Here is a 26,710-nt window from a genome sequence, read left to right as displayed (position 1 = left end):
ATTTAAATTTTTAAAAATGTGTGTTGAAGGTAGTAAAAGGAAATTTTAAAAGTGAAGAAGTGGCAGGAGAATGGGCTAAACCTGAGGCTATATTATGGGGGCAGGGAAAATTTGGGATCCTTTTTTTAGAAAGTTCACAGTTTAACTTGTGGCAGGCAGTTTATAGGATAGATTGGAAAGAAGGTAACAGGAGCTCTAGTTACTAGAGGCGGGCCAACTAGTTCAGGAGCTATGTACCTGATTTTCCAAAGAGATCCTGAGGGTTTGACTACATCCATGGCATTGAAGACAGAAGAGGACAGATTGACTCGTTTAGTAAATGATTTGAGTAGAATAGGAACTGGGGATACAGCAACAAAGGAAATAGATCATCCATTGGGGGTATCAAGTGGAGTTTATGTGACAGAAGCCAGTGTCTGATTAGATGTGAGGAGAAGGGAGAAGGGGGTGATTAGTCAATTCAGGACTCATTGATACTTAGATTTCTCATCTTGAACAACTGAGTAAGTGGTGATATTGTTTGACATGTTGGGTAGAGAAGGCCTAGGGGACATCTAGATGGACTCGATTAGTAAGCAGCTGAAGAGTCATTCAGAACATCCATTGTAAGCGGGAGACTGGAAATACAGTGATCGCTGACATCTAGGAGGCAGTTGAAGCCATAGGGGTAGATGACATTAAGAAAAGCATGAGATATGAAAGGAGTGGATCCCAGATAGAACCTTGCAAAGCACCTAAACTCATGAAGCAAGTACAAGAAAGGGCAGAGCACTCAAGTTTGCTGAGTACGTTGAAATCCAGGTGCCTTTACATTTGATCTCTCTGAAATTTCACAATAAACCTATACAGTACTTTTGCCTCCCCTCCCCCCACCCCAACAAAAGAAATGGATTCAACGGTAGGAGGAGAACCAAAGGAAACTGGGGAGTGAGATTTTCATCAGGGCAAAATGATGCATGTGGAACACATAGAATAATACATGTGGAAAAAAATGTTGCTTCTTTCATTTATCATCAATATTTAATCAAAACTGGGTCATACTGAATTTAATCACTGAATTTTTATTACTTGTCCTAATACTTCCTATTCAGAAGAAAACAAAAATCAACACAAGGAACCTATCAGGTATGCAGCTGGGAAGCAGGACATAGTGTGTTCTTACTTTGTTGGCATTAATAATACAGATAACATGATAAGGAGCAGAAAGTATTAGCTAAATGTATTGTAAGTGTCTTATAATAGTTATCTGTAGTCTTTTTTTTTTTTTCTGTCTCAAATTTCTCAGATGAAAGCGAACTGACTTGCTGTGGACCAAAATCTCCTATAGAGAAACCAAATCATAAGAACAAAAGTATAAGACTGACCCTTAAAATTAATGACATAAAGACATGGAGAGCAAAGAAGCATAGAACCTTGTTAGCAAAATCTTTTATTTTGTTTACATACTAAATGTAACAAAATTCATAAGCCAGAAAATTTGAGAACATGAAAGCGAGAAACTAAGCTGGACCATTTAGCAAAACTAAGGGAACACGTTCATTTAAAATAAATCAAAATCCATTTTTTTTTACCCCATCGATTGTGATTAAGCAGATCTATCATATTTCAGTTGCAAAAGGCAGAGGACTCAAGCTGAAGAGGTGCCTGCTGATTTTTGTTGCTTTGGTAAGATCTTCCACCTATAAGGGACATACAAAGAAAAGGTTTGAATTGTCTCAATCTACATGTTTATTTTCAATGAACTTTAAATTTTAGAATCATTTCAGGTTTACAAAAAAGTTGCAAAGGTAGTACAGAGAGTTCTTATACACCCTGCACTGATTTCCCTACCAGTTAACATCTTACTAAGATAGGTTTGTTACAACTATGGAGCCAATGTTGATACAGAATATCATTAATCAAAGAATATACTTTAGTTAGATTTCTCAGTTTTTACCTAATGTCCTTTTTTTCTGTTCCAGGATCCCATCCAATCTAGGACATTACATTTAGTCATCATGTTTCCATAGGTTCCTCTACACTGTGACTGTTTCTCAGACTTTCCTTATTTGTGATGACCTTGACAGTTTTGTCAACTACTGGTCAGGTGTTTTGCAGAATACCTATGCTTCAGTTTAGATTTGTCTAATGTTTTTCTCCTGGTCAGACTGGAGTTATGGGGTCTTGAGGGGAAGATCACAAAGGTACAGTGTCATTCTCATCACATCATTTCAGGGGTACATGCTATTAACATGACATCACTGGTTCCAGTGTTCACAACTGGGAGCTTTTTCAGTTGGGTCCTATGTCCCTTTCTTTCAACTTATTTATTTTTTTAATTAATTAATTAATTTGAGAAAGAGACAGAGCACAAGTGGGAAAGGGACAGAGAGACTCCTCCACTGAGCAGGGTAAACTGACACAGGGCTCAATCCTAGGACCCCACGATTATGACCTGAGCTGAAGTCAGATGCTTAACTGACTGAGCCACCCAGGCACCCCTCAACCTATTTTTTTTTAACATAAATCATGTTATTTATTGATCTTTGTCTCTTGATTCTCCCATTTCAGGTATTTGTATATCTAAAGTTTCACAGTTGATGAATAATGCAGGGTTCAAAGTAATGAGCCAGAGTCAGGATCACCAAGGCATTTTTACCTCAAACCAATTCAAAGATTCAGGAAGATTATTTCTCTGAGGCTAAAGAAAAAAAGTTCAGATGTCAGGATTCATTATGGATATGTGAGTATAGATTTCATCTGACCTGTGTTGTGTATTTATTTAAATGGTGTTGAGCTAGTCTTTGCTTCTGACCGCATTGTACCTTTGCTTCTGCATCTTTGCTTCTGACCTCATCCTGTCCAGTCTGTGCTATAAACCACTATTAGATTAATTCTTCTAAAGTATAGTTCTATGTTACTCCCTTACATAAAGCCTATAATAACTCCCGCTGCTTTCCAAATAAAAGACCAAGTCATTAGCCTAATTTCATTGTATTGTGTACCCCAACTCACTTTTAAAGTCTTTTCTTGTGATTTTCCTACTTACATGTTCCTGCCAAGTTGGATGGACCTAAACTCATAAAGATGTTTTTCCTTTCTTTGCTTCCATTTTTTTCACTAACTTTGCTGATTAGAAGCAATATCAGTTTCTATTAATAACAGTCACATCTTATATCAGAGATCTTATGTTTGCCCCCATCTGATCCATTTCCATCCTTGTCTGCACTGCTGTGTGTCCTGGGAGGCTGACCTGTAGACTACAGCAACACTCTCCTGCCCTCTGCCAACCAGTGGGTTCAAACAGTGGGAAGCCTAGAAGGACCTCAGAAAGTGAGATCCAGGTACTTTTCCTCTTGCCTACTTCCTGTTGAGAGGTTACCATTCCTCTCAGGGCAGCCTTCTCCTCAAGCTCACTCCTTTGGGATTCCGTAACTCCTGAGGCCTAGGGGTGGTAAAGTGGTTACAGTTTAAATGTTGTCAGCCTAGGCTCTGGGACCATCCCTTGCCATTTCCCTAGACCTCCCACCCACACCTGTATTGTAAGTGGTCTTCATTAAATCTTTGTATTATTACAATTTGAGTGCCATCTATTTCCTATTGTGACCTTAATACTCATGTCCTCTTTAGAATTAAAAAAAACACTCTTTCAAGAACATTTCATTTACACATCTAACAGAAAATGATCTTTTCTTCCTCTGAACATAAAATAACACTTGGTCTAAAGGCATTAGTCAAACTCATCATTTTATTTAAAAGCTGTCTAATCTCCTCTTTCAGAGTATAAAGTCTCTAAATGCAAGAGGGCTAGCTTATTTATTTTTGTTCCCCACAGCTCCTAGCATTGTCCTGCATAGGACTAGGTACTTTGATACATTATTTGCCAAATAAATGACACTTTAAAACATATCATCCATGAGTTATACTTGTTAACCTATACAGAGTTCTCATTCACTTGAGAAAGGAAATAGGATATTACAAAGAATGGAAAAATAATGCTTCCTTCTCATACTCACAATAAATTCTATAGGAGACTGACAAAATCATGTTTGTTTCTATTTAATAGCTAATTCTGAGAATACTGGAAAAATTAATTGGAAATGATTTGATTGATTTTCAGAAGTTCAGATTCTATAAAACATTTCCAAATATTCTATATTCTATATCCACCACTTTCAGAGTTCACTTTTTCCAATAGGATTTTCCTATTTAATTTCCCCTCATTCTTGATAGATGCTTTATGCTGCAATCACTTCAAATATTACAAAACATGTAATTTTCATCTGCTCTACTACTTTATAGTTATTTAACAATTTCTTTTGTCAATTTGATTGTCTTAGTAGAGGGCATGTTTTCTGCTTCTTTTGTATCTTACCACACTGTGGCATTTTACAAGTGGTAAGTGCCTCATTAATGGATCAAGAGAATTCTGAGAAGTCTAGAAAAGTCACCATCCTTTATTTACTAAAATATGGTTTCAAAACATAAAGCTATTGTAGACTTCATTATAGACTGAATGTTTTGCCCCCTGCAAAACTCACATGTTGAAACCCTAATTCCCACTGTGAGGGTATAAGGTGATAGAGCCTTTAGGAGATAATTAGGTCTGAAATAAGGTCAGCAGCACCCCCACCCAATGGGATTAATGTCTTTGTAAGAAGAGAGACCACCTTACTCTCTCTACCATTTGAAGACACATTGAAAAGGTAGCCATCTGTAAACTAGGAAGAGAGCCCTCACAGGAACTGAATTGGTCCACACCATAATCTTGGACTTCCCAGCCTTCATAACTGTGAGAAATAAATTCTTATTGTGTAAGCCACTCAGGCTAAAATTGTTATGATGGCCCAAGCAACGTAATACAGCTATCTTCTTCATAAGAAGAAACTAAATCAATCTTTATATTAAGAAAACATTTGAAAGACCTAAAGAATTGTTATTATTGGATCATTACTCAAAATAATGCATAATTTACAAAGCCCTTATTATATTTCAAACAAAACCCAGATTCTGGGACCTACCATTAGTTTTTTTTTAGAAAGTACGCATGGCCCTCCTTCTGTTGATGTCTCTCTTGATTTGGCAAAGAGAACAATAAGGACAGCAAAGAGTCACCAAATAGTCATCACAAATGGATCCCTGTTTGAAAATATAAAAAAAGTAGAAATGTAAAATCCACCTATTTGGAAATGAAGATATACGGATTTTCAAGACACTTTGAAGAGAGGCAGAAGGAACTGATCCTTTGTTGTGTTTTGTTTTGTTTTGTTTTTGTTTTTCTTAAATTTTTAAAAATTTATTCATGAGAGACACAGAGGCAGAGACATAGGCAGAGGGAGAAGCAGGCTCCCTGTGGGGAGCCCAATACAGGACTCAATCCCAGGACCCTGGGATCATGCTCTGAGCCAAAGGCAAATGCTCAACGAGCCACCCAGGTGTCCTGGAACTGATTCTTTGAATTCAGAGTTTGGATGGATATATTTAGAAAAATGTTAATTGACTTTTTCATGTAACTCCTTTTTGATGACATTAAATGTTTTCCTATACTTTGTAATGTTGAATATAGAGGATATCAATCAACCAAACTGTCAGTATGAGGGAAAAACCAAGAGTTTCAGCAAGTAAAATCTCAAAATTATTTTCTTCCACACCTCTTCTGTGTCTCAGGAAGTTATTGGAGGATACCGCCACCACAACGAGGGAGGAAACCAAGAAAGAGGAAGATGTGGTATGTAAGAAACAGGAGCCTAACACAGGAGAGAAGTGACTATAATCTCCAGGGTGATGCTGAAGGAGATTCCAGGGCAAGAGCTAAGCACCACAAATAAAGAACCATTAGTTCCAAGGGCAGTAGGAGGTCAGGGAGTGATTTCATTGAGAAGATAAAAATGATAGGATATCCAATGTGTTGAATGTGTTGGAAAGAGAGTTAGAAAACTGGGAAAGAGTTTTGGGGTTACTTACTCATAAGTAAGTGGAAAACTACTAATGGAAACACCAAGAATTATTAAAACCAGGAAAAACAAAGTTCAGCAGAAAAAGCAATCATACATAGTTCACTACGTGACTCAACTCTGAAGAGCAAACATAGGTCTCATAATATAAGTACCAAATATGGATTTTTTAAAAAGATTTTATTTATTTATTCATGAGAGACACACAGAGAGAGGCAGAGACATAGGCAGAGGGAGAAGCAAGCTCCATGCAGGGAGTCTGATGTGGGACTTGATCCCAGGACTCCAGGGTCATGCCCAGAGCTGAAGGCAGATGCTTAACTGCTGAGCCACCCAGGCATCTCCCAAATATGGATTTAACCCAAATTATATGTGCCTATATTGGAAGGAATGGGTATGGGGAGGGTGCATGTCTGTGTGTGTGGGGGGAACAGAACTAAGTTCTCCTCTTTTATAGTGGGAGTTCTAGGCAACTGAAAACTCAAAGGTCTATAGGCAACTGAAAACTCAAAAAGTAGCAATACAAGTCTATGATTTGGAGATGTGGAGGAAAATACCGGCAGAGCTCTGGGAAGGAGGCAGTAGGAAAGAGAAGTCTGTGGACTACTATTTTTCTTAACAAAAATTAGATAATCTAAAATTAAACTATATGCTTGTAGAGCTTTGGTAAATAAATTAAAGCTATACTAGAAAACAGGAATGGGGTTATTCAGTGGGCCAGAAATTTTGATCAATTTTTTCTTTTTTTTAAATAGGGAGCCAATGGGATTTGATTGATGGAGAAAGTAAAACGGAGCTAGGGAACCTGAAACCTAACAGGGTCACGGACAGGGCATTTGATAAATCCCGGACTCAAAACCCTGGAACTCAGAAAGGAGGAAGAAGAAACTGGGGACTAGAAGACAGGAGATTAACCGAAACCTAAGCACCCAGCCCCTTGCTGCCAGCTGTGGCTCTGCCCCGGCAATACAGCATGCAGCTGAATGTAACAGGGGACACTGATGTGGGCTTTGGGGCCCCAGAAAAGGAGAGGAGAGGGGTGAGGTAAGTGGGGGAAGTTCTTCTCCTCTCTTCCAAGAGATCAGACTCCCTAAGATTTAACACATACATACTGGAAGAAAGAATAAAGGGTAAAGACACAGCAGAGAAATCTAAATTGCTCTCACTAATGAGATAGTCAAAGTTTTATGTTTAGTATTCACTGAATATTTTTTAAAAGATTTTACTTATTTATTCATGAAAGACACACACAAGGAGGCAGAGACACAGGCAGAGGGGGAAGCAGGCTCCCCGTGGGAAGCCTGATACAAGACTCAATCCCAGGACCTGGGATCACGCCCTGAGCCAAAGGCAGGTGCTCAACCACTGAGCCCCCCAGGTGCCCCCCCTCTTCTTTTATTTACTGCTTTACGTCTTCTTGCTGCATGGGTCTTTTCTGATTCCTTGTATTCCTATAGATGTGCCACAGCAAATATTTCTCCAATTAGTAATGACCCCTAATTTTTTACCCACAACTTAAAATTATATTCATTTTGAAATTCATCCAAGTTTTTGTGTATATCAATAATTCATTCCTTTTTATTCCTGAGTACTGTTCCATTATATGGATATATCACACTTTATTTATCCATTCACCTGCTGGGGAACATTTGGATTGTTTTTAGTTTGGGCTGTTACAAGCCAAATCGCTCTGATACAAGTCTTGGTATGAACATATATTTCTTTGAGTAAATATCTAGGAGTAGAATGGCTGGGTCAAATGGTAGGTGTGTTTAACTTTTTAAGGAACTGCATTTTACATTCCCACAAGTATTGTATGAGAGTTTCAGTTCCTCCATATCTGGCAACACTTAATGTGGTTAGGCTGATTAGCTTTAGCCATTCCCATAGTCATATTTCATTGTGGTTTTCATTTGCATTTCTCTAATGATGACTAATGATGTTGAATATCTTTTTACATGCTTATTTGCCATCCAAATATTTTCTCTTCCCCCTAATTTAGTTTACTGTGTTAAGAACACTTAACAACTTAGATGGATCTCAAAATAATTATACTAAGTAAAAGAAGTTAGATAAAAGAGTACAGATTGGACAGTTCTATTATATGAAATAGAAATGAGAGTAACATTTAAATCAGTAGATCCTGAGTAGATTATCCTCTGTAATGTGGGTAGGCTTCCTCCAATCAGTTGAAGGTCTTAATAGAAAGAGATTGACATTCTCAGAGCAAGAAGAAATACTGCCAGCAGGCTGCTTTCAGAATTGAAGTCTTCCCAGCCCGCCAGCCTATTCTGTTTTTTTTTTTTTTGGACTTGCCAACCCTCACAATCACATGAACCTGTTCCTTAAAATCTCCCTCTCTATTTATAGATATATGTTTTCCTACATCATCTGTATATCTCCTTTTGGTTGTGTTTCTCTGGTGAGCCCTGACTAACACATCCTCCTGCTACATGAGGTGCAGCTTGTGGCAATAATGGAATGTGTATGCATGGAAAGTCAGAGTTGTGACAACTTCTACTACTAGTGCGTATCTTTGGCAGTGTTACCCAAACCCCTTAAGACTTTAAAGTCCTCATCTGTAAAATGTGGTCTGAGAATTCAGTGAAGCGTCCTCTGTAACGTGCTTGGGGCATGCTAGGTTCTGAGTAAGCCCCATGCTTGTATGATAGACATTGCAATTACAACAGTTGCTTATGCTCTAAGGTCTTTAATAGAAACCTAGAAGGAGGTCATGTAACCAAAGAATCTATTGCTGGAGCACAAGGCTGCACATGCTAGGAAACACCTACCAATCAAATTCAGGTCATGGACACCATCAAAGGGCTTGCAGATTTGTAACAATTATTTTTTGAGTGTGGATGCATGTTTAAATGGTACAGTATCATAAGAGACTCACAGGGATGCCATATCGGGTTCGGTAGAGGGTCCTCATTGCGACAGATGTCCCACACAGACAGCATTCATTCATGTCAGCTGCAATTTGACAGGCAAGGCACATAAAACAAAATGTGCCACAGAGACCTAGACACATGAAGCCAGAGGCACCAGTTACTCCACTGTGTTCCTGCCATCTTCGAAAGCTAATTTGCTTTCATTACTGTCAGTCCCATTTATGAGGCCTTGACCAAACATCCTGCTGCCAAGTCCAACCTCAATGCTTTTGCTCAGCATTGCATTGGCTTCTCCCTTCTCTCCACCCAACCATTTCAGGTATCATCACACTTTGAAAAGTATACATCCTTTTTGTAGTACTGCCTTCATTCATCTACTGAATGGCTCACAGAAACCTAGTCATAGAGGCACCTGGGTGGCTCAGTGGTTGAGCATCTGCCTTTGGCTCAGGGCGTGATCCCAGGGTCTGGGATCGAATCCCACATTGGGCTCCTTGCAGGGATCCTGCTTCTCTCTCTGCCTATGTCTCTGCTTCACTCTCTGTGTCTCTCATGAATAAATAAATAAAATCTAAAAAAAAAAAAAAAGAAATCTAGCCATGTCCCAGAGATTATTCTTTTTAAGATTTTTTTTTTGTATTTATTTGTTAGAGAGAGAGAAGAGGCAAGGGGAGTGGCATTCAGAGGCAGAGAGAGAAGCAGGCTCTCCACTGAGCAGGGAGTCGGATATGGGATTTGATCCCAGGACAGTGGGATCATGACCCAAGCCTAAGGTAGTCACTTAACCAACTGAGCCACCCACGTGCCTCTCAGAGATTATTCTCAGAACTGAGTGCTGCTGTCTGAAGTCTAGCTAGTAGGGCAGTCAGGTAATAATATAAAAAATTCTCCACCAGAAATCTACTCAAGATGTCAAGGGGTCACCCACAGAAATGAGGCCCCAAAAGGCTCTGGGAAGGATATGCTGCTTGATGTGAATATTGTAAGATGATTAGAACTTTGCAGGTAGACAAAAGGGAGAAAATCCTCTTTGAGATCACTTGGCATGTCTTGGCAGTGGCTGGTGTTCATTCAGCATGGCTGGATGGGATGGGGATAAAGTTGGAGGAGCAGGCAGGTTAGGGACTGGATGATGAAGTATGAGGGCATGGAGTTGGTCATGAAAGTCATGAGGAATCACCAAAATATTTTAAGAAGGGAGAGTGATTTGGTCAGGTCTGCAATTAAGAAGTCCTGCCATTAAGCAATTAAACTTTGTATTAGAACTTGTTTTTCACTTATATGGGTGATAATGCAAGGGATTGGAGGATTAAAATATTCATCTTTGTAGGGTTTTAGCAATGTAGCTAGTCTTAGTATTACTATAACTTGTACATGTTGAACTAATGTCTTGAGATGTGTAAGTCATCACCCCAGGTCATCCAGTAAGGCAATGAGAGCCAGTAAACAAACCCATTGTTCCATTTTCTAGGTAATTTTTTCTCTCTGTGGTTTTTAATGTACAGTTGGCCTTTGGACAATCTGGGGGTTTGGAGGGGGATTGACCCCCTGCACATCCAAAAACTCTCTGTGTAACTTTTAATGCCCCTCAAGTTTAACAACTAGTAGCCTATTGACTGGAAGTCTCACCAATAACATAAACAGTTGACTGATACATATTTTGTATATGTATTCTTACCATAAGGTAAGCTAGAGAAAAGGAAATGTTAAGAAAAGCATATGGAAGAAAAAATACTTTTATAGCACTGTACTGTAAAAAATCTGCAAATAAGCGGATCAGTGCAGTTCAAACTGAACAACTCTGTTGTGCAGGGGTCAACTTGATTCCAAATTTCATTTTTACTGGTAAGTTTTAACCTTTAGGTTAATATATTTTCTTTGCTTGTCTCAAAACACTCTGTAGACTTGAGACAGGCAAATACACCTCAAAGCAAATTTTTTAAAAATTTTATTTATTTATTGAAAGAGAGAGAGCAGGAGCAGAGCAGCAGGGGAAGAGGGAGAAGCAGACTCCCTGCTAGGTAGGGAGCCAATGGGCTCAATCCCAGGACCTCCAGATCATGACCTGAGCTGAAGATAGACACTTAACTGACTGAGCCACCCAGGGGCCTCTCAAAGCAAATTTTTTTGTAGGCAGACTTGTTTGTTTCCTGGTTGAGAACTAAACTCTTTGGTCCTCTCTGACATCCTCATCCCACCCCCAAATTTACTTTCCCCTGTTTTACTTGGAGAGATCTCACAAAAAGGAAATGAAGCAGAGTCAGAGATTCTTTTCCTGATGAGAAGCTGACTGCCTTTAGAATTCTTTGTACTCAGGTGTATAAAAACCTAAATGTATTAATTAAAATAGTTCTTCACTGAGCTCATGTTGAAACCATGGATGAATACTATCCCTTGTGTACTGGGCACAATGTAACTCTAAAGTAATGAGTTTATATATAACAAGTCTTTTTCCTTTTTCTTCTTCTTCTTCTTCTTCTTTTTTTTTTTAGGTCAAGGTAAACTGGAAATGCCCTTTTATTTTAATGTATGGTCTATTTATAATCATTAGACCAGACCCATTCATTGTGGGAATCATCAGCTTTGTTACTATTATCTTAATTCCGGAACTTATTTTAAAAGAAAAACTATTGATTGATGTGTTGATGAAAAATGAACTATAATCAGCACAAGCCTTTTATCTTTACTTACCATTCATTGCCTGACATGCCAGATGCCCTGTAATAGGCCGGGAACCTTGACTATGCCATAAGGGAGGAATGAGGGAAAGCTTTGGCCTTTAGTCATTAGCCTCCAAGGCAAACTACAGGGGCATTATCCAGCACTTACAGACTCCGCAGTCGCTGAAGCAATCACACATGCCTGTCTGCCAGTTGGAGGTTTGTGGCATGGGACCACATCCAGGCTGAGTCACAATGACCACTGGTGACTGTGCTTGCATTTTCAATGCAGGATCTTCAATGGCAGTAGCCTGAAAAGGGAAAAGTTGGTGTAAGTGGACTCCAGGTGGCTCCTGGAAATCTGCGTTGAGGCATTCTGTTTCACAGCCAAGTGAGATAATTTAGATTAAGTTGCTTGCCGATTCAAAGAACATAATTTCTCTCTCCCCTCCCCTGGGGACAGAGGTCACTGGGGGAAGGAATTCACTGAAGTGGTCAGAGCAACAATTGCTACCCTTGGAGTAAGGGAGCAAAAGCAAGTTATTGCTGCTGTTTTTATACAGGTGAATGAAGACAGGGGAATGAAGGACTAACTCCTAATAGTAGTCAGAAGGAGTGAATTGGGACACCTGGGTGGCTCAAGGGTTGAGTGTCTGCCTTTGGCTCCGGGCGTGATCTGGGGGTCCTGCATCAGGCTCCCCTCAGGGAGCCTGCTTCTTTCTCCCTCTGCCTAAGTCTCTGCCTCTCTCTGTGTCTTTCATGAATAAATAAATAAAATATTTTTTTTTTTTGTAAAAAAAAGGAGTGAATTGCAGAAAATGGGCTTCTCTAAAATTGTACCATCCTCAACTACTGTGAACACACACCTTTCCCCTCTTGCTCCTTTTTTAAATTCCTTTTTGTTTTGGATTTATTTCTGATTGGCAGTTGTGAAAAAAAAACCCTCCCCTGTTTTCTGTCTACCCATGGAATAATCTACTTCACTTCTGCTCACCAAATGTGTGATAGCTTTTCCCACACCAAGTGATTCTGCAATACCAGCTGGAGTGTCCTACAATTCAACTCAATTCTACACTTGTCTATAGGAGAGAGCGTCAGATTCCACAGGTGAAAGGCTCGGACTGCTCCTACCTCCCCACTTCAGAGGCCAGTTACAAGCCCAGGTTGTCACCTGTGCTTTTGGGTTACCAGCTATAGACTGGAGGGTCCCATGACCCCTCCTCAGGTTCAATTAATTAGTTAGAGTGGCTCACAGCACTCCAGAGAACAACTTAACAGTTCACTTACTGGATTATTGGTATTTTACAAAGGATACTAAAGGATTCAAATGAACAGATGAAGAGATATAATAAATTCAGAATGTGTGAAATTTGGGGTTGCTACTGCTGGCTCCCTAACCCAAAAGCTCCCTAAACCCCATCCTTTTGGGACTTTATTGCATTAGGCATCATTGATTAAACCATTGGCCATTGGTAACTGAGTTCAATCTTCAGCCCCCCTTCCTGCCCTCGAAGTCTGAGAGCTAGGGCTCAAAGTTCCAAGCCTCTAATCACAAGGTTGGTTCCCTTGGCAATCAGCCCCATCCTCAAGGGCTTTCCAAAAGTTGCTTCTTGAGCATAAACTCCTCAGTGGTTGAGAGGGTCTGGGTATAAATAAGAGAACACTTTTACCAGTTAAGAGCTTCTTATCAGTTAAGAGATTCCAGAGATGTTAGAAGCTCTGTGCCATGAACAGGGATGAAAACCATATATTTCTTATTATAAACCATAATATCATAGCAGTCCTCTCTAATCTATTTGTATCCAAGCTGGCTCTTCACTTCAAATTTACCTGGAGCCTGTGTCCCCCACTCAGTGCTGGCTTGGGAGCCTTTTGACACACATTGGGGAAAGTTCTAATAGTAGGTCTCCACAAAATGTATTATGAAGTCCATTTTGTGAGGTTAATCCTAATTTCTATCATGAGAGGCAGTGGGGGGCCTTAGAACATAGATTAGATTTGGAGTGAGAGTATCCTTGCTCAAATCCTGATTTTTTTAAAGAATTTATTTATTTATTTACTTACTTACTTACTTACTTACTTACTTACTTGAGAGAGATTGAGAGAGAGAGCACATGAGGGACAGGGAGAGAGACAAGCAGGCCCCCGCTGAGCAGAGAGCCCCATGCAGGGCTTGATCCCAGGACCCCAGGATCATGACCCGAGCTGGAAGCAGACACTTAACTGACTGAGTTACCTACGTGTCCCGTGGGAATTATTATCTTTATTGAGTTGATAAAGAAATGGACACTCTGGAAATTTAAACTGTGGAATTCATATCTTTCTGAGGCTCATTCCACAGACCCTTTTCTTCCCTTTGCCTCTTAGCTTTAGACTCCTACTCCATCATTACTGCTTAGTGTAGTGTGGTGTTGTCACTGGTTTGTTGTGATCTCCTTGAGACCTGGAGCCCTCTTTTCATATTTATTCCTTTAGCACCAAGCTAAATGTTGGGCTTATAAAGGTACACAGCCTCATTGAATTAAATACTTACAATATGCTTGATTCCCTTACAGTGTGCTGGGCCCTGGGATGTAACACATTTCCACTTCAAAATTCAGGACATGTTTTGAAAAGCACATGCCCAAACACACACTGAAATTGAAAATACAGTGCCTTGAGGTACTCAGGCATTGTCATTATACTATTTGCCTTTTTTTGCCTTTTTTACATTATTTTCTGCATAGAGAGAGCAGTTCCATAAACAAAGTACCTCAGTTGTTCCATATTGTTTTACACTTTTCTATTTCTTGAATTAGCTGATTTCTTTACAGATCTCATTGCTTAGTTAAAACTTAGCTAGTTTGCTAGTTCCCTTGAACAAGAAGGGAGCTATGCAGTATATGAGACAGGAATAGTTTTAAATACAGGGTAATGTCTTGGATATTTCTCCACGCAACTGAAAGTGTATCGTGTGAGAATGGTTCAAACATGTCTAAATCTGCCCAGACTTCATCATAGCTAATTATAAATTATCCAGGTCCACTCTTACAGATTGTCCCCTGAGTCTTGGCACATGGTCTCATAGAAAGAATGCTCAGTTATTTTGGATGAAGATAAAACTAGTTTAATTTTTTTTTTTTTTAGGGAGTAGGAAAAGCTTAAAAATGTTCTTTTAAATGTTTGTATCTGTTGAACATCATCACTATCAGAAAGTAGCTCTAGGTATCTCCCTTCCCATGAGAGAGTATAGTATGCAAATACTACATATTTTTAAGTTTTAATAAAATGATTATAAGTACCTAAGAGTACAAAATTTAACATTAAGTATTTATTTTATTTTTAAGACTTATTTTATGTATATACATAATATATATAATAATAATTATATATATATATATAGAGAGAGAGACAGACAGACAGACAGAGAGAGACAGAGAGAGACAGAAACAGAGACAGAGATGAGTGGTGGGAGAAGGAAAGGGAGAGAAAATCCTTGAGCAGACTCAGCATGAGGCTCGAACCCAGGACCCCAGAATCATGACCTGAGTTGAAATCAAGAGAGTTAGCCGTCCAATCGACTGAACCACCCAGGTGCCCTGACATTAAGTGTTTTTTTAAAAACCCTCTAAAACAAGAAGACATTTAAAAGCCCCAAAGTTGAGAAAATAATAAAAAGGCAGGAACAGACAATTCACAGGAAGAGACATAAAAATGACTCCTAAAAATATATATCAAAAAGATGTTCAAATTCACTCAAAATTAAAGCAATGCAAATTAAATGCCTGTCAGATTGGCAAAAGTTAAAAAGTATGCAATGTATTCTTTTGACGAGGTTGTGAAGAAATAGGCACTCAAATAATGTTGGTGGGAATACAACCATTTTGGAAGGAACTTTGAAGAAACCTAACATAGCTGCATATGCACTTACCATTTGATCTAGTAATCCCACTTCTAGAAATTATCCCGAAGATACATCTTCAACAATGTAAAGATATATACACCCGAGGTTATTTATAGCAGCATTGTTGGGTTTTGCAAAATATTGTAAATAATCAAAGTGCTTAGTTAACTATGGTACTGTTAGAAACAAGACAACAGGCCCAAAATGGAATCACTTATGCTAAATCCCATGTCACCACCCTGAGACTTAGTTTCAGCCCTCCCAGAAATGGAATCTTAAACCAGTCAGGAATTGCCAAATCTGAACTTGTTAGGTAATTTGCCTGATAGATTCCTGCCAACCCCTGAAGAAAAGTGACCTTGACATAATCATTTATTTGCTTTTTTGTCTAGTATAATGGCCTTGTTTCTGCTGCCATCTGTCTATAAAAATCTCTCATTTTGTACAGCTCCTTGGAGCTCCTTCTTATCTGTTTGATTGGATGCTACTTGATTCATAATCATTGAAAAAAAGCCATAAGATCTTTAAATTTTACTCAGTTGAATTTTGTTTTTTAAAAGTACATGCATACCACAGAGTATTAATGAAGCTATCAAAAAAGAAAAACAATGAGGATAATCTCTATAAACGGATATAGAATGGTTTCCAAGATACACTAAGTTTATTTATTTATTTTTTAAGATTTTATGTATTTATTCATAAGAGACACAGAGACAGAGGCAGAGACACAAGCAGAGGGAGAAGCAAGCTCCATGCAGGGAGCCTGACGTGGGACTCGATCCTGGGTCTCTAGGATCACGCCCTGGGCTGAAGGCAGGTGCTAAACCACTGAGCCACCCAGGCTGCCCAATATATACTACGTTTAAAAAGAAATGTACAGAAGAGTATCTGTTGTCTGATATCATTTATGTAAGGAATAAAAGGATATAAGAAAACATATATAGCATAAGAATTACAGAAGGAATAAACCAGAAATGAATGAATTTGTTATGTTCAGAGTAAATCGGGTGAAAAGAATGGGAGAATGGAAAAGGAATGGTAGGGATGGGCTGACACCTCAAGTGTACTTTTTTGTATCTCTCTTACTCTAAATCATGCTAAGACATTACAGGTTAAGTCAACACATAAATGTATCATTAAATCCAACCAGAACGTGGAAGGAACCCCATATGCAATATAAACAGTAACAAATTAACCTACTTGTATTACAATTAATATTAGAAACACACTGAAGGCAGTGAGGAAGAAAAAGGTAACCATAATAACTTCAGAAAGCAGGGTTTTCACTGTGTATTGTAAGTCTAAAGACGAAAAGAACAAATATTATACCCTAGTTAGTAAACCTATTTTTCATAAGAGAATGTATTAGCAATTCTGAAACTTCTTTATATTATATATATGCTAGGCTTGAACAAATAAGTATATTTTGGATAACGAGATTAAGGTTTTTTACTATCTCAGAAAGAATTGCAAATAAGGAAAGGAGGAGGGCTAGTATGAATCCTGTGCTGTCAGATTGAAATCGGAGGTACAGCCTCATGATTATTTACACGCATACACACACACACACACACAGATGTGTGTGTAAACATAAATATGTTTCCCATCTCTGTCCATGAAGAAGACCTAGAAGCAACAAAAGTTCAGTATTACTGAATATACCTTGTGCCCAAATCTTGGTTTTGAAAGGCCATTTTCCAATAAAAAGGAGCCAGAGTTCATTGGAAAAATGGCTGATTCCAGGGCTGGGGCAGGGAAAGTATAAGAGAATCCTGAACATGTTTGACCTATATGTCAAAAAGGGCTCAAGAATGAATGAGAGCCAGGATCTCAGAGCCCATCTGATGGCTGTCTCAGTGGCCAAATCAGGACAATTTGAGCAACAAAATAATGTTAATAATGGGTTATAACTCATAAACCAACATAACTATCCATAATTCCATACTCATATAAATAAAAGAACAAATTTTAAAAAGGGGGAAGGCATAGTGCTTTTTTATGATAGAATTCCTACTAATGAATACTAATGAATGTAGAAGGAATGATGGAGATATCACCATTTGGCAAACATCACAATAATACCTGTTTCTTTTTTTAAAAAAAGATTTTATTTATATATTTTGAGAGAGAAAGAATGAGGGGAGGAACAGAAGCAGAGAAAGAGAATCTCAAGCAGACTCCATGCTGAGCACGGAATGTGACAAAGGGCTTGATCTCACAACCCTGAGACCGTGACCTAAGCCGAAATCAAGAGTAGGACACTCAACTTACTGAGCCACCCAGTTTCCATTACAGTGATATTTGTTGAAGGCAAGACTCATAAATGGATACTTATGTGTTTATTATCATGCACTGAAGGACACAACATCACTACTGTGTTATTTTACCAAAAATACGTACTCAAAATCCACTCATAAGAAACCATCAGACAAACACAAAGGGACGGATATTCTACAAATTATCAGGTCAATACTCTTTGAAACTGTCAAAGTCATGAAAGACAAAATAAATACAGATGAAATATTCAAGATGGAAGGAGACTATAGAGACATGGTGACCAAATGCAACTTGGGTTCCTGAATTGAATCCTGGAACAGGAAAGGAAACTGTCAATGTTCTCCAACCACAGACCATGAAGAACACAACTGTAGTTAAGCACGTTGGCTTTATTACTTACTATAGAAAGTGAGAAGGCACATCACTGAGTCTGTGGCCGGGGGACAGGCGGGTGGTATTCAGTAGCCGGGTATTAGAAAACACTTTTTGGTTGGGTAGATTTTGAGGTGGATCAAGGAAATGGAGGTGGTCCAGAAAGTGAAATACAATTCTACAATTGGGTATATTGATAGATCTCACCTACATGGAGTGCTGATGGAGTGCAAGGCTAACCCTGCAAGAGGTAAAGCAGTAGCAGTAACTCATATTAGCCAGGAAAGGAAAATGTTTGGTATGTTGTGGCCTGGATAATGTTTAAGTTCCAATATTTGTCCAAATATGATTGTAGAGTGCTAGTGTTTTTATCTTGATCCATCATGATCGTAGACTAGCTTATTTGATGTTGATGATTTCTGTGAAATTCTTTTTTTTAAATCTTTGTTTTATTTTTTTTAATTTATTTATTTATGATAGTCACAGAGAGAGAGAGAGGCAGAGACACAGGCAGAGGGAAAAGCAGACTCCATGCACCGGGAGCCCGATATGGGATTCGATCCCGGGTCTCCAGGATCGCGCCCTGGGCCAAAGGCAGGCGCCAAACCGCTGCGCCACTCAGGGATCCCTGTGAAATTCTTTATGTTTAAGAGAACATCAAAACCTAGTGTAAGTGATGACATGGATGGAACTTGGGGGTACTATGCTCGGTGGTATTAATCAGACAGAGAAAGACAAATACTGTATGATCTCTCTTGTGTGGGGTTCTAAAACCAACCAACCAACCAACCAACCAAACCAACCTCACAGATAGAGAACAGATTGGTGGTTGCAGAGGTGAGGAGTGGGGAGTGGGAGAAATGGATAAAGGTGGTCAAAAGGTACAAACCTTCAACTATAAAGTAAGTCCTGGGGATGTATTGAATGGCATAGTGATTATAGTTAATACTACTGTATTGTATATTTCAAAGTTGTTAAGAGAATAAATCTTGAAAGTTCTCATCAAAAAAAATTGTAATATGGCTTATTGCAGTGAACGTTTCACAATATATATGAGTTTTAAGACATTATGTTGTATACCTGAAACTAATATAATGTTAGGTGTCAATTATATCTCCAAAAAAAAAAAATGCACCAAAAGAGACCTGGCGTGAGTGCCAGGCCAGCTTGCAGCAATACCAACATCTTGCTGGCCACACTGGGCCAGCTCCTGGGTGGCAGGGATTGCTTTTCTCTTCCCTGAGACATTAGTGGGACAATTAGTAAAATCTCAATAAGATCTATCACTTAATTAGTTAATAGTTTACCAACAGTAATTTCCTGGTTTCAATATTTACACTATGGTGACGTAAGACATTAAGAATCAGGGAAGCTGGGTGAAGGGTACACAGAAACGCTGTGTATTAAATAAAAAAGCTTTTTTGAAATTTATTTTATGTGCTACAAAATTCACTCATTAAAATGTATGCTTGAGAAATTTTCATATATTCATAGTTGCACAGCCATCACTATAATCTAATTTAGGATATTTTTATCACACACCCCTTAAAAAAATATCCATGTCCATTAGCAGCCACTCCCCACTGAACTAGCCTTCCCCAGCTCTGAACAGATTAGTTTCCCTATTCTAGACATTTCATATAAATGGAACTATACAATATAGGAGTCCTTTAAAAAAATCTTATTCATTTATTCATGAGAGACACATACACTTACACAGAGGCAGAGCCACAGGCAGAGGGAGAAGCAGGCTCCATGCAGGAGCCTGACGCGGGACTCGATCCCAAGTCTCCAGGACCCGGCCAAGGGCTGAAGGTGGCGCTAAACCACTGAGCCACCCAGGCTGCCCTCCAGCAGTCCTTAACTGTGGCTTCAGTTACCCATGGTCAACTGAGGTCTGGAAGCAGAGCATCGAGCATTTTCCATCTGACATATGGTCAAGTCACTAGTAGCAGAGAGCTGTCAAATGCCTCCGTCATTTCCTTTGCTTTATCTCATCACATAGGCATTTTATTATCTCAAGAAGGGTGGGTACAGTATAATAACATTTTGAGAGACTATATTCACATAATTTTTACTATAGTATGTTGTCATAATGTTTCTATTTTAATATCATTGGTAATCTCTTAGTGTGCCTAGTTTATAAATTAAATTTTGTGATAGGCATGTGTGTATAAGAAAAAAACAGTGTATTTAGGGTTTGGTACTATCTGCAGTTTCAGGCACCCACTGAGGGTCATAAAACATGTCCCTGGGGATATAGAAGACTGTGTATAGTCTTTTGTGACTGACTCCCTTCAGTTAGCACAATGTTTTCAAGGTTTATCTATATTCTAGTATGTATCAGTACTTTTTTAACTACTGAATAATATTCCATTATGTGGCTATACCATTTTCTGTTTATCCATTCATTAGTTGATGGACATTTAGGTTGTTTCTACTTTTTGATTATTAACAAATAATGCTCTTATTACTATTTGTGTATAGGTTTTTGTGAGGACATATGTTTTCATTTCTCCTGGATATATACCTAGAAGTCAGATTTGTGGGTCAACATGGTAACTCCATGTTTAACATTTTGGGGGTAGCTATGCTCAACGCTATATTACCAACGCCGTATGTAGCATTTTGAAGCCTCCCTTCAAGCTGTTTTCGCAAATGGCTGCATTTTGTGGGAGGGCTCCATTTACTGTATATCCTGGTCAAAGTTTGTTATACCCTGTCTGTGTGCTATTTTTGCAACATTTTTCATAAATCTAAAATTATCTTTAACATAGCAAAACAAAACGTAAAAAAAGAACGTGGGAAGAGGGGAGCCCCATAGGATTTAGAGTGAAAAATACAGAAACAACCGGTTACAAATGCTGTTAAAATATATTCCCAAATTCTAATAATGCATAATGTAAACACAGCCATTATAATAATCATTAACTTTTCCTTCTCATTCTTAGGAACTATTCTGAAGAAGTTCTTTTTTGTATAAAATATCATAAACTACATCCAGTGTAGTTGAAGCTTATTTTAAATTTATTTAGGTCTGCTCTTTTATAAAGATACAGTAGAGTGGTTTTCGGTTTTGATTTTTGCTTTATAAAAAAAAAAAACAAACAAACCATAACGGTCTTTTACTGCTGTTTGACAATAAAAGAGAGGCTGACCATTGTAGATGTCACAGACAAGTAGGAGAAGGAATGCTGTAAAGTGGAGTGACCTGGTTTGTGGATGTCCGTGTCGGGAGGAGGTGTCTCCACCCCACCCCACCCCCCCCCCGCCCCGGAGGCGATGGAATTTAGTGCTCTCAGGAGCCTTCCAGGGGGCAGGTCACGGCGGCCCAGAGCGGGCGGGTGTCAGGCCGAACCAAGCCCTGGAACCTCCCTGCCCAGCAGTGGCAGGGCACTGTGTTTCAGTGTTTCAGCTTTCAGGGCGGACGGTGCACGGGGGAGGCGGCCTTCCCAGATGCGGGGACGGGCTGGCTTCAGCACTGCCGCGCGGGCTTGGGGTGCCTCCTCCCGGGGCCTGACCCCCGCCCCCGGGGGCGCTGCCCGCCAGCGGCAGGCGACGCGGACGGGGTTTTCCACCCGCGGCCCACATGCTCCAGGCCGTCACCGCCCGGACCAGGGCCCACGCCCGGGGGCGGGGGGGAGGGGTCGGCGGTTCCCGGGCCTGCCCCGGCGGCCGCGAGGAGAGCCGGCGAGGCTGGGGCCGCAGGGCGCGCCTGCAGGAGGCGGCCCGTGGAGGCGGCGGGGGGCGGGGCCGGGCGGCGGGGGGCGGGGCGGGGCCGGGGCGGGGCCTGGGCCGGGGCGGGGCCTGGGGCGGGGCGGGGCGGGGCCTGGGGCGGGGCGGGCGGCCGGCCGTGCCCCCACCTGCCCGCCCCGTGCCAGCCCCCCCCCTCCCCCCCCCCCCGTGGGCTGATGAGTTACTTCCGATCCGGAAGAGAGGCAGAGAGAGAAACCAACACACCTCGCTGATTTTAACACCTATTAGGTGGGCCCTGGAGTCCACTGCGGGGCACATGCCCACTTTTGTCTTACTAGGCCGCAACCGCAGCTCTCTGAACAAATTCGTTCTGGCCATCTCACGGAGAAGGGAGTAAAGACATTCCAATTAATTTCATTCTGTTGCTCACCCCTTTCACTATAGCTCGCTTGGCTTTGGGCAAAGTCAGCCTCCAGTCTGGAATGGAAGCCCATAAAGGTGGGGAATTCTGTGGGCCGTTCTTGCTGATGCATCTCGCAAGTTTAGTACAGGGCCTGGCACACAGTAGGTGCGCAGTAACGTTCTCACTACCGCGTTCTCCTACTCCCGTGTCGCCGAGGAAACGCGCGAGGCCAGCGAAGATGGTGTGCATGGGACCTGGCCGGTGCCCACTTGAGCCATGGCCTCCTTCACGGGGCCCTTTAGAACCCCAGAGTGCTAAGATCCAGTTTTTCCCTGTATCCCAATGGTAGAAACCATATTTTTGGGTGACAGCTTCCTACATTTAGGACCTGGGAAGAAGGCATTTTTCAGGAAATACTGAAAAAATTTCACATTTTCTTTGGCATTCCTTTTAAAACTCAAATATTAGAAAAGAAAATATGAAAGTGTTATACAACAAAGTGTTAGCTGGCTATCTCTGGGTGATTGGCCAATAGATTTTTTTTTTTTACTTTTATCTTTATAAATTCGTATTTTGTCTGAACAATTACAATTGACACTTATTTCTTTTATAATCAACACACGAAATACCCATTTTTGGAAACATAAAAAGAACACAGTGATTAAAAAAAATTGTAAAGGCTAAGTTATGCTGATTATCCTATGGCTCTTTGTATTTTTTTTTTTCCCCTTAGCCCCTAGCCAATGCCTGGCACACAACTGACATTCAATAAATACCAGTTGAATGAATGACTATTTCTACAATTTGTCTCAGAGGAAAGACATGTTCATGTAACTAGCTTATCTTTCTTCATTTTTTAAAAGCAATCTATATTTTTAAAGATTTTATTTATTTTTTTAGACAGAAAGTGAGCATGAGTTGGGGGAGAAATGCAGGGAGAGGGAGAGAGAGAGAATCTTAAGCAGGCTTCATGCCCAGCACAGAGCAATGGGGGGCTCTACTACACTGAGATCACAACTTGAGGCAAAATCAAGAGTTGGTAGCTTAACCCGCTGAGCCACCCAGGCACTTATCTTTCAAGAAATCTGCACTATGATTTTAGTATAAGAACAATCTGAAGATTTCAGAATAAAAACTTGTCTGCAATTACAGAATTGTCCTTTCCTTTGCCTGTCTTCAGTGTATGCTATAATGTATTTGTGAATTCAAATTGGCTGCCCCTAGCCCTGACAGCAGCCTGAGACCTGAACATTCTGAGTACCTTTGGAGTCTATTTACATATTCATTCTGTAGCAAGCAGCTTCATCCAAAATATCCCTATGCTGACTGCCACTTAATTTGTACAAAATTTACTTTCTCAGTTTAGTGGCCTTTACAGTCTTCAGCCCAACAATAAAAAGTTTTAGGTTTCTGTTTCTTTCATTTCTTTTTGACTTCCTCTTTTGAATATGGGAAATTGTGGGGACCCAGGTGCTTCCGTGAACTTTTTAGCACAGATAACTGAGCAGAGAGTGCGGGCCCCCAGAGATTTCTCATGGTATTGGAAGGAAGTTTGTCTATTTTTTTTTAATAAATTAATTTTTATTGGTGTTCAATTTACCAACATACAGAATAACACCCAGTGCTCATCCCATCAAGTGTCCCCCACAGTGCCTGTCACCCATTCACCCCCACCCCCCACCCTCCTCCCCTTCCACCCCCCCTAGTTCGTTTCCCAGAGTTAGGAGTCTTCATGTTCTGAAGTTTGTCTCTAAATGAAGGTGACCTGCAGCAGTGGGGAAGGCCCAGCCCAGGAGAGCAGCGCCAGAGGGAACCAGCATTAGGCTTTCATCTGACCGATATATCTTATTTTAAAAAGGGTTTTGTAAGCTCTCACATGAGATTTCTTACTCAAGGCCTTACCTCCTTGGTCTTACAAAACTGAGAGGTGAAAGCAAATAAGCTCATGTGCGCTTCTCTGTGGTTTAAATATTTCAAAATTCTAGAGAACTTGAAGTTGCAACAAAATCTAAAATGGTAACAAATGCACAATGTCCAGGCAACTACAAATCTCTTTGCTTCAGCCACTAAGTATCCAAAAGTTTTTAACCTAGGTATTTGAGGTAGAAGAGCAACAGTGTGTGTGGGTGGGGGGGGGCGCTGAGGGGTGGGGAGTGGGTGGTGATAACAGAAGACAACTTCCAGGCTCGGGTGGCTCAGTTGGTTAAGCAGCTGCCTTCAGCTCAGATCAAGATCCCAGGGTCCTGGGATAGAGCCCTGCCTGGGCTTCCTGCTCAGCAGGGAGCCTGCTTCTCCCTCTGCCCCTCCCTCTACATGTGCTCTCTCTTGCTCTTTCTCTCAAATAAATAAATAAATAAAATCTTAAAAAACAAAAACAAAAAACCCGACAGAAGACAACTTTCTTGAAATCTCTCTAGTGCCAGTAAAGATGCTAAGAATTTCTGAGACCTTGTCTACAAGCCTGCTTCCCAACTTCAGTGGTCCTCAATGCTTATTTCGCATAAAAGTCATTTGGAGAACCTGTTTACAAGGTTTACAATATTCCAATAAATAATGTTTACAATATTAATGCCCAAATAATCCTGGGCATTATTCTCCAAATTTGTTATTTAGGTGGCCAGGGCTTGGATGCAGGAATCTGTACTGAGGACCCTCGAGCACACTCACGGCTGCTGCTCCTAACCCAGAAGGTGCTATTGTGTAAAGGAGAGAAAGGTCACCCTTTTGTGTAGACACAGCTTAGTGAGAATTAGAAAAATAGTACCCTTTTCTCCAGGCAGATACAGCCTATGCCAGGGCCTCCTGCTTGCATGAGGAACACAGGCTGAACTAGTCCCACTCTCTCCTTTCTGTCTGCCAATTGCAGAACCCTGGCATCCCGGGAGACTCCTGTGCCAGTGGCTTTGCAGAGCACACTTTGTAGCCCATGGTCCTGGGCTTTTTCTTTCTTTCTTTCTTTTCTTTTCTTTTTTTTTTTTAAAGATTTTATTATTTATTTATTTATTTATTTATTTATTCATTCATTCATTCATTCATTCATTCATGAGGGACACAGAGAGGCAGAGGGAGAAGCAGGCTCCCTCCAGGGAGCCTGATGTGGGGCTCGATCCCAGGACCCCAGGATCATGACCTGAGCCAAAGGCAGACAGACGCTCAACCACTGAGCCATCCAGGTGCCCCGGCCCTTGGCTTTTTCATTTCTTTTCTGTTACAAATAACTACAAATCCAATCTAATTCAGCAAATATTTCTCGGGCACCCAATGTATGTAAAAGCATTGTGTTAGATTTGGTAGGGACTAGGGAGTAGTCTGTAGTTCCCTTTCCATGGTCAGCGGCTCTGCCTGTCTCTAAGTGACCACATAGCTGTTTTATTTTCTGTCATCTTTGATCCCCACAGGAGCAGAAAGTGATGGAAGATTCCAGGCAAAAGAAAAAAAATGGAGACAGGAGGAACTGAAATGGGAATCTTGGCACAAGTTTTGAAGAGAGACTACAACTCCTTTCTTTAGAAGTTTCCTTTCATGGAGTGGCCTCAATGCTAGGAATCCTTGCAGTATTTGGCTCATTTTAAGCATCCTAATTTGATCTATTTATTATAGATCTTTGTTATAACTAACCTTATACCTGTCTCCCCTGCCTTGGAACATGTCACTCTTGAGAAGAACAGCCCATAATCATATTAATATTAACTGCTAATATTGATGTATTACTATATTATATTAATATTAATAAATCCAGGTACTAATGCATTGCTGAGATCTTCCTCTTCTTTCTAGTGTTTGCTGATGCTAAATTTTGATTTTTTTTTTTACTTTTTTTTTTAAGATTGTATTTTTAAGTACTCTCTATACCTAACGTGGGGCTGGAACTCACAACCCCGAGACAAGAGTCGCATGCTCTGCAGACTGAGCCGATTTTTTCACCTTGATTGAAATATTTTCATTTCATGATCTCTCATCTCTTAAGCTATCAAATGTAATGATAAGTGAGAAGGGTAATGTCTCTATGTATATAAATGAAGGACCAGAATCTAATTTTGAAGCATTCTAGTCTGTTTTCTTACTTTCATACTAAAAATTCAAAGATTCTCATGATTCATTAGCTAAATTCAAAAATCCCATTTTCTATTTCTAATATTTTACATGGATAGATCAAGTAAAATATTTTCAAAGCACAATTAGACCAGCACAAGCAAATATGCGTATGTATTAACATAAGGAATGAAATTAATGATCAAGTTAGGAAACACAATCCTGGATAGGTGTTTCTTGTTGGACACAGTAGGCTATCCTACACTACTTTGAAAAGCATGGCATTTAACACATGCTTGGCACATACTTGTTAAATATGACCAAACTTAAAGCAATTAGATAAGAAACCATTTCAGCTAAACCTCAAAATATAGCATGTTAGAAATAAAAATCAGGAAATCAAATACTTAAAAAAAAAAAAAAAACCCAACCAAACAAACCCTTTTCTTCCCTACCAGTGCTAAGATAAGCTATTAAAGAATTGGTTAATTTCAAAGTACTTACAGTTAAGAAATAGATTCCGAACAGGAAGTGTTTTGTGGCTTGGAAGAAAATCTCAC

General features: G+C 40.0%; 1 protein-coding gene across 1 annotated transcript; it reads right to left on the bottom strand.

The window, feature by feature from the left end:
- Window positions 1-1,466: 1,466 nt before the first annotated feature.
- Window positions 1,467-26,710, bottom strand: LOC129501856 (placenta-specific gene 8 protein). Its single transcript, XM_055313149.1, has 5 exons — window positions 26,655-26,710; window positions 11,657-11,798; window positions 8,833-8,957; window positions 5,001-5,118; window positions 1,467-1,679 (listed from the first exon to the last, which is right to left on the bottom strand). The coding sequence occupies exons 2-4, from the start codon at window positions 11,766-11,768 to the stop codon at window positions 5,014-5,016; spliced, it is 342 nt and encodes a 113-aa protein (XP_055169124.1). The 5' UTR covers window positions 11,769-11,798; window positions 26,655-26,710; the 3' UTR covers window positions 1,467-1,679; window positions 5,001-5,013.

The sequence above is a fragment of the Nyctereutes procyonoides genome, unplaced genomic scaffold (genome assembly GCF_905146905.1).
Source record: "Nyctereutes procyonoides isolate TBG_1078 unplaced genomic scaffold, NYPRO_anot_genome, whole genome shotgun sequence".
NCBI classification, from domain to species: domain Eukaryota; kingdom Metazoa; phylum Chordata; class Mammalia; order Carnivora; family Canidae; genus Nyctereutes; species Nyctereutes procyonoides.
Note: the sequence above shows the minus strand (reverse complement) of the source record. Positions and strands in the feature narration are given on the sequence as shown.